This window comes from Pundamilia nyererei, unplaced genomic scaffold, assembly GCF_000239375.1.
Source record: "Pundamilia nyererei isolate P.nyererei 1_Seehausen unplaced genomic scaffold, PunNye1.0 scaffold00022, whole genome shotgun sequence".
In the NCBI taxonomy this organism is placed as follows: domain Eukaryota; kingdom Metazoa; phylum Chordata; class Actinopteri; order Cichliformes; family Cichlidae; genus Pundamilia; species Pundamilia nyererei.
This window is the reverse complement of record NW_005187423.1, coordinates 4,608,632-4,617,256: the sequence shown is the minus strand read 5'-3', so window position 1 is coordinate 4,617,256 and position 8,625 is coordinate 4,608,632. Positions and strand designations below refer to the sequence as shown.

Below are 8,625 nucleotides of genomic sequence, written 5' to 3'. Positions count from 1 at the left end.
ATTGTCCACCCCTGCTGTAGACAGTCTCTTAAGAAGAAAAACAAAGCTTTGGTGTCCAGAGAAGTCATAAACTAGTCACAAAAAAGTAAGCACTTGATGTTTAATGCTATCTTATATGCAGACGCCTGAACACACGTTTCTATGAAGAAGGGAGAATGGATCTTGAAGACTCTGAAATAGTTCGACCTGCTGATGTAACATGAACTCTTTTTCAAAATAATTTTTTCACTTTTTTGCTAACAAACAACTTCTTTTGTCTTCATAGAAAGCTGCATAGGAAGACTTTACTTAAAAGCACTGTCCTTTATTTAAACACATCATACAATTATTTATTGCATCATCGGCTAAGAATCTCTCAAGCTCAGCATTTAAAACTTTTTAAAAATGAAATAAGTAAATTTTAAAAAGCATCAGAAAAGGACCTGACAGAGACCACGTACTTGAGACACTACTATGTCTTTGTCAACACATAAATATGATTGGAAAATAATCATGTATTTGCAAACAATATGTAGATGATGAATGCGGTAAAAGGTGTAATTCAGGATGGACGCTCTGCAGCTTTTTCATTCATTCAGTCCATCTCTTCTATCTCGATGTCTGTCTCCTGCATGAACTGACTGACCAAGGAGAGTGAATCTTCTTCTAGTGTGAATGATTGACATAATTAAAGTAAACCTCTATGCTCTTTTGCAGACATGTATTGCTGAGCTTTGAAGTGTCTGAATTAAATTCATGATGTACAAACATAGGATTACACATTAACACTTTATTTACACGACTATTTAAAAGAAAAATATATATATTTTCATACTGACTTTAGGATCTGTGCTGCACACTGCAGCACTCATTCAAAGTATGAGATTTGGCATGTTTACTTTTAAGCTTGACTTTTACTCTGAAAAATCAAATATAACAATGTATAAATCCATATGCATCAAAGCCAGATTTATACTAATACATTAGTCATTTCAAACAGCTGCATGATCATCAAGGTAAGGACGAATTTGCCTGGGCTTTGTATGTGAGTTAGGCGCCACTTTAGTCCCAACTTGTTAATTTATGTAGTTATGACTCCATAATTTTGGCTGTAATTAATCTAAAACTCAGTTACAGCTTCAAAGGAACAGGGCCCTGGCACTGTTTTGTTTTGACGGTTGGCGCTTGTCCATCATTAGTGATGAAAATGCTAAAAAACAATATTCTTCAGTACAGCAGGTCCACAGCAGAGACAGTCGGTTCTTCAGGTTTTTTGATCTCCGGTTTGGGCAGCTTGATACGACTCATCGCGACCACTCCACAGACAGCAAAGTGAGTTGCAATGCTGCCTACGCCGAGCCAGAAAGACCAGTCCAGACTGTCATCCAAGACAACGAGGACGAAGAGGTGCTCCCTAAAGTTTGCCACTCGCTCGGTCAGACTGTGGTGTCTGACAGCTGCCAGGAAGCACAGAACACCCAGGGCACCAAACAGAGCTGCAGACAGAGGAGCAGGCAAGTCAGGGAAAGGACAAGAAACAAAATGATGCATCATCTGAGACATACCAGCGATGAAGTTCCACAGATAGAGTCCCTTGTGCCCTTTGATGCTCTGGTATGGAACCTTGCGTGCGTTGTAAATGCAGAAAGACAGACTGACCAGCGCGAAACCCACAGCCACCAGCAGGAATAGGATCACCATCATGTGGAGGCCCCCGTTCAGTGTCCGCACAAGCTTTGGGAAAACTGGAGAGAGCAGAAAGAATCAGATACTGCATCTTGTCAGCTCTGTTGGACTGTATAAAAAGTAGAGCTGTAACCCTCTACATTATTATGTAAATTTGTGGATAGCAAACAAACTTAGATAATTTTAGTATTTTGTTTGCTACCCAAACCCTAAAATTTTGGTTTATTCATTAAAATAAGGCCACACGCTGATTTTTGTGAGTGTGAAAGTGGTTTGAGTTCACAGCATCAGCTTCTTTGTGCCTCTCTAAGGCCTATGATCATATCTTAGTAAATGTTTTATACTCATGTCACAACTAAAAGAACAAAGTTTGAGTTCAGGGTGAACCCCCCTGTAAAAATAATCAAAAGTGATGCTCACGTGTTGTTCTACTCTAATAAGACAGCATCGGTGTAGTTTTAAAAGTCTGAAATCGTCTTACTGTAAATTTTGGACCGCCTGTCCCCGAGCCCGCACCTCTTGGTCTTTCCTCCCTGGAACAATCCGTAATAAATGCTCCCGATGAACTGGTCCAGCTCGGGATTTGACGCATTCACTATCTCCACCCCGGTTTTACAGAGGATCCGCCCGGTAACCCACCGCTCCGTGGATAAAGCCACCACCAAGAGGACCACCGAGCCGATACAGAGCGCCGAGGCCACCGAGAATGTTATCCGCTTCCACAGAGAAGGCATCTTACGAGCCCATGGTGCCCCGAGGCAGGAACCGCAGTGCGCGCTCGGCGATCACCATAAGTTTATCTCACAATTTAAAAAGAAAGAAAGAAAGAAAAAGAAAAAAAAAGAAAAAGCATCATAGTTGCTCCCACCGTTGTGTAGCATCAACGTGTAGCGTGTAGCTTTGACGTGTGAGTCACAAGGAAGGGGAAACTGAATCCATGGAGGTCAAAGTGATCCCTCGCCGGGAGAAACTCTATCCGTGCTGCGCGCTTGGTTTCTGCTCTCTCTCTGTCTCTCTCCCTCTTTTCACTCTCCTCTTTATTCATGGGATTAATTAACCTTTGTTGCTCGGCTTTTGCATGCAGACATCTAACCGGTGACCTATAATTCTGGTTACAGCTTTAAAAATCATGTACCAGTGCTTAATTATGACAGATGTGGTTCATTATGTCCCAGAGCCTGAAGGTCAGCGTGGACTATTGGATACCACCAGGGTTTATTGGTCCCCATCTTTGTGTTTCGACCTCTTACCTTCAAGGCATTGCTGAAATTAAGAAGACATAAAGACTTGATGACTTTGACCTTTGACCTCCAAATATTAAATTGTTTGTGGTCCAAGTGTATGCTTTTGGCAATTTTGAAGAAATTTCTTCAAGATGAGATGTGTTCAAAACCGAAGATTGTAGATCTACTGTTGATCTACTGGTTACATCCAAGGTACGCAGAAGAGCATCTCTGAACACAAACCAGATGGTCTAGAGCAGCAGAAGACTGCACCAGGGGCTTTTCTGTCCGGAAAGTTACATGGGCTCACCAAAACTGCACAACAGGAGATTAGAAAAGGTTGCCTTGTTTCATGGGTTTTGATTTCTGCTGTGACATCAAGATGGCAGGGTCCGAAATGGGCATAAAAGACATGAAAGCATGAATAAATCCTGCCTTGTGTCACCTTCTTGATAGTGGTGTAATGGTCCGCCAGAGTCCGCCTTCAAAGTAAAAGTTGTGTCTCTTGAGATGTGTTGGCTGCAGCGATATATAAGAAGCAGGCACGTGCAGAGGGGGGGGGGGGGGGGGGGGGGGGGGGGGGGAGACGCCCCCTTTCCTGATGGGTGGCCCAAGGTGCCCTTTTGCAACTTTTTTTTAGAATTATTTTATTTTTTTAATGTGTGTGTGCGTGCTGAGTCCTGTCTGTGCCCCCTCAACAATAATATTTAACTATTAATCACAGTTTTGCTAAATAAAAGGATCTCGCTTGCATCAGTCACATGATCACATTTAACCAATGATCGCCCTTGACGGCAGAACGCGCTGGTTACGATGCGACAAAACCAGTAAGTAGGTGTACAGCGTACACTGTAGTGTATAGCACACAGGAGTATTGGCTTATTATGTACACGTTGTTAAGATGTCTTGTTGCAACTCACGAACTGAAACAAATGAGCCTGCTGTGTGTGCAACAGCGCGACAAACATTACCTGTCCTTTTATTAACTGCACAAGTAGTGCTGGTCATAGCTGCTGGCTCCCTGTGTAAGGCTGTCATGGGTCTGTAGCTCTGTCACCGTTTTAGGGAACATATTTAGTTTTAAAGTAAGTTACAGGGCTTTTCCTGCCTTTCTGGAGGGATTATATTTTACTAAAAATCGATCTAATATGCATGTCCACATAATTATGCATTATTATAATTAGAATATATTAAAAAACACACGCTGTATTTTAAAGAACATACATTAAGAAGCAGATTATATTAGATTTATATTTTAAATAAGACAAAATTTGGATTTTACAGCAGTAAAATGATTGTATCTCTACATTTTAAAAATGTAATAAGCTTTGCCCCTGCACAGAGTGGATAGTGAAACAAATGGAATCATCATAAATACATTATTTCATATTTATTACTTCCCCCTCGTCATTGCTTTATTATTGTAGCTCTAGTAAGAAATAATAATGTAAGGATTCTGGATCAGCTCCATGATGCCCATAGTATATACAGTATTCTGAAGAAGGTCTAAAATGTCACTGTGTGCGCATGCATGTGTGTGTTTTATTTAGATGGATTTTTAAAAAAAATATTACTCATGATATAACATTGTCCAGACATGCCTGGTAAGGACATGAGGAGGAAACAGAGCTGTGTGAGGCTACTAAAGGCAGTGCTATAACATTTTTCTCTCATCATTTTATTTTAGATTAAGTGCAAGAGTTGTTAGGTGTGGATAATTAGATTATAGTTTATTGCAATAGCAAGTTGTGCCTTGTTCTCAGATAGACAGCAAGTGGAGAGTGATATATGAAATGATGGGATGGAAGGAAGAAGAGAAGCAAAGAGTGAATCACAGGCAGAGCCTAAATTATTTCTCACAGTTTTTTGTTGCCTTATGGTTCCAAGCGCTGTCACCAATCTTTGCATTTTGTTATTATTTCATGACACTTGTTTAATCAGCTACCATCTCTCCTATGGACTTTTTAATGTTTACAGTCTCAGATCAACACAGCCCTGCCCTCCAGCACTATCCACAGCAACCCCTGAACAGCAACATTGTACCCATCAGGTAAAGCATTAGCTACGTTTGCTTTGCCTTGTTGCCCATATTAGATTCTTGATGAATGTGTGTTGTTGTTATTCAGCCTGGTTCAATGTGCCCCTTTTTAACTTTGAGCACCCGCCCCTTTAAACCGCTCTGCACAGCCCTGATAAGAAGAGCAGAACCACGCAAATCAGCAAATTCCTTAAATACTGAACACATTTGTGTGTGTGTTTCTGTTACTTTCACACAACTAATTGCCTAATTGCCTATAGGTGCAATTGGAAAAGGGTTATGATGATAGTGAATCTATTGCATACACGGTAATAAAAACTCAATCAGCTTTGTATGTTTTATTTTGTTCATTCACAGTCTTTCTCAGTTGAATAGGTTATAATGAAACGTAAGCTGACAGTTGTGTCATTTTATACAGTCTTTTTAATGTCTTTAGCTTCGTGGGATTATAAACTGAGAAAAGGGAAAAATAAATAATGTGCGGCAAATAATCTCAGGGCTTTGGCGACATCTGCCGGTGAGTTGGACAACCTGCAGTGCGTGATGACGTCTGACCGTCAGTTTCCCAGGCAGCAGCGGCCTGAAACTTTCGTTTGGCGAAGATGGCGGAGGCGCTGTCGACAGATCTGGGTGAAGAGAAGGAGAAGGAGGACAGCCAGAGGGAGAAGAAGGCTGCCACAGCGGGGAAGAACAAGGAGAAAGACGGAGTCACGGAGACGCTGGGATTTAACGATAAAAATGGCGCTAGCAGGGGAAAGAAGAGCAACCTGTCAGGTGAGAGCTAGCTTCGTTTCCACAGGCGCTGACTCCCAGTTTGACAGCGCTAGCTAGCAGCTGAGATAATTATTGTTTACGGCGGCTGTAGGGTGTTTTTTGTAGAGTTTCTCGAGAAGGCATGTAAAATGTCAACTGAGCTAATGCAGCTTATCGGGGCTTGCTCCGAGTTTGCACATGTTGTGGGGATGTAGCTGCAGGCAGCCTCAGCAGCTGTTTGTGAGAAACTGAGCTGGAGTAAAGTAACGAGCAGGTGGCACAATTGTGTGATATGCATCCAAATTAAATCTAGCAGGAGGATTTCTGACTGTTAGTAAGACAGCAGTACTGCATGTGATCATGCAGAAAGTCCAGATCAGCCAGTTGGCTTCTCGTGCGGTTTGGTTCTCTGCACAGGCGCACTCAGATGAGTCGGTGGACACCGTGTGAGCCATAGGTGCACAGACACCCGTGTTGACTTGAAAGATTGCTCAACGTAATGCTTACGGCAATCATTTTTGACCCAGTTGCAAGAAGAAGAAAAAAAAGGCCATGTGTTTTCAGATGATTGGCAACATAAATTGTTGTGGTTTATTCTAGTAAGATTTGTTTATTAGAAAGCGTGTACATCCCCTCCATAAAGCTCAGCTGTTTCTAAATTTTATACACTTTTCTTTCTCTGTGAATTCAGCAGGTGCACTCGCGGTCTTCTTATGTATATACTCAATATTGCTATTTTTAATGCAACTGAATAAAGATTTTTTTGACCATTCTTGGTTGCTAAACACCTACATATTTTGAACTCTGCTCCTTTTGTTCAGAAAATAAACTTTATCTATAAAGCTCCCCCAGAGCTGGAAAAAAATACAGTACTGTTTGAGCCCTTTTCATATTTGCTTCACATCAAACACTTTTTAATATTGGTCTTAGTTCATGAGAGTAAGTACAACATGCATTTTAAATTATGATTTCATTCAATAAGGGAAAAACACTATTCAAACCTTCGTGTCCCAGTGTGAAAAAATAATTCCCCTCTAAACCTGATGGCTGCGTCACCCTTGATAACACTGCAAGAACTGCAGTCAGGCGTTTGCGATAGCTGGCAATGAGTCTTTCACATCAGGCGTGAATGGCCTGTTTATGGTCGCGCCGAAATATCTCAATCAGATGTAAGTCCATACTTTGACCAGGGCACTCCCAAACCTTCACTTTATTTTGTTTTTTTTAGCCGTTCAGAGGTGAACTTGCTGGTGTCGTTTATTTATCATTGTCCTGCTGCATAATCCAAGTGCTCTTGAGCTTCAGCTTGAGCTTAAAAAACCAGATGACTCTGAACAGAATACTGAGTATGCATTGTCATTATATAATCTAAAAAAGGAGCCTAATATTTAAAAAAAAAGAAAAAAAAAGAACATAGTATAAGACCTAAAGCCGCTTCAAACATGTAAGTGAAATTAAAAAAGTTGATATAAAACCAAGTGACCAGAACAGCTTTAACTTTCCAAACCTTAACACCTTTGGGATGAACTGGAGTTCCTACCAGGCCTGATCGAACCACGAGTGGCCAACCTCACTAATATTCTTGTGGCTAAATGGGAACAAATCCCTTCGTACATGTTTCTAAGCTTCAGCAGAGGAGTTTAGACGGTTCCAGCAGCAGATTAGCTCGAGTAGTTTTGGTTTTAGTGTAGCCAGTTCTCATCTGATTGAATTTACCATTAAGTAAGGACTCCTCTATGTGTGCTGTGTTGATAGTGTTGTTTGTGATAGATTCAAAACACAGTAAAAATAATAATTTATTCCTGTCTGTATCTGTAGACCTGTCTCTGGTCAGATTCATAACTACTGAGCTCACCAGAGGTTACTTCCTAGAACACAACGAGGCCAAATACACCGAGCGCAGAGAGAGGGTCTACACATGCCTCCGCATCCCCAAAGAACTGGAGAAGGTGAACACACTGTACACCCCCACACTTAAAGAAAAAAAATGAAATGAAATAAACACAGTTGTAATAAATGTATTTCTCCCCTCTCTTCCTGTTTTCAGCTGATGACATTCGGCTTCTTCCTCTGTCTGGACGCCTTCCTCTATGTGTTTACGCTGTTGCCCCTCAGGGTGATTCTGGCCCTGTTGCGACTCTTCACAGTGCCATGTTGTGGTCTCAGGTAACGTATAAGCATAAGTATTAGAGTACATTTTATTATATATATAAGTATTAAAGTACATTTCCTTAACCCATCATTTGTTATTAACAGGGAATATTTTGATACATGTGCTTCTCATCAGTACAACTCAACCATCATTAAAAGTATATTTGCATAGATTGTGTTAGATGTCATTTATGTACGAGGTACAAATGTTGTGATTATCATGATTATCAGGTCCTGTGAAGTATAATGTTGGAGTAGAGCCTCAGCTCTTCATCAGTGATTTTTCTGTCTTCAAAATTGGTTAGTAAAACATAAGAAATCAGAGAATAATAGAGCAAAACAAAGTCGAAATGTCAGGCTCGACCTAGTCATCGCTGTCATGATGTTGTAAAAAAAAAAAAGCAAACTCTGGCTATTTACATTTACTGATTTGCAGCAATTTGAGCAAGATGAATAAAATAAAGAAAAAGTTGTTTACTTTATTTACAGTCTCACTAGTTTCTTGTTTACCTGTTGTCACTGTGAGTGCACCTGCTCTCACAGATGTGGAGTAATAATAGACTCTGAATCCTGCTGTGCAATAAAAGCATCCCAACAAGCATTACATCAGTAAACTGAACATAATGGGAGTGAGAGCAAATGGGAGGGAGACGCCGACATGGAAACCATCATGTTCGTCGGGGATTTTCAATCATGTCACCTAACTTGACCACAGTTAGCAGTTTAATAATAAACTTCTATCAACATAAAAATTAAAGCTGTTGATATGGTAAAGTTGACATACCTATAAAATGC

At 40.6% G+C, this 8,625-nt stretch overlaps 2 protein-coding genes across 2 annotated transcripts in view; one reads left to right on the top strand and one right to left on the bottom strand.

Annotated features, from left to right (window-relative positions):
- Positions 1-1,206: 1,206 nt before the first annotated feature.
- clrn2 (clarin 2) lies at positions 1,207-2,399 on the bottom strand. Its single transcript, XM_005727001.1, has 3 exons — positions 2,147-2,399; positions 1,545-1,724; positions 1,207-1,475 (listed from the first exon to the last, which is right to left on the bottom strand). The coding sequence occupies exons 1-3, from the start codon at positions 2,397-2,399 to the stop codon at positions 1,207-1,209; spliced, it is 702 nt and encodes a 233-aa protein (XP_005727058.1).
- A 2,456-nt stretch (positions 2,400-4,855) lies between these two features.
- The window catches only part of tapt1b (transmembrane anterior posterior transformation 1b), an 11,538-nt gene continuing 7,768 nt past the window's right edge, over positions 4,856-8,625 (top strand). The window contains exons 1-4 of the mRNA XM_005727000.1: positions 4,856-4,938; positions 5,424-5,700; positions 7,498-7,628; positions 7,727-7,845. Of these exons, the coding sequence (XP_005727057.1) occupies positions 5,529-5,700; positions 7,498-7,628; positions 7,727-7,845 (422 nt within the window). The 5' untranslated portion in view covers positions 4,856-4,938; positions 5,424-5,528. The remainder of the gene's footprint in view (positions 4,939-5,423; positions 5,701-7,497; positions 7,629-7,726; positions 7,846-8,625) is intronic.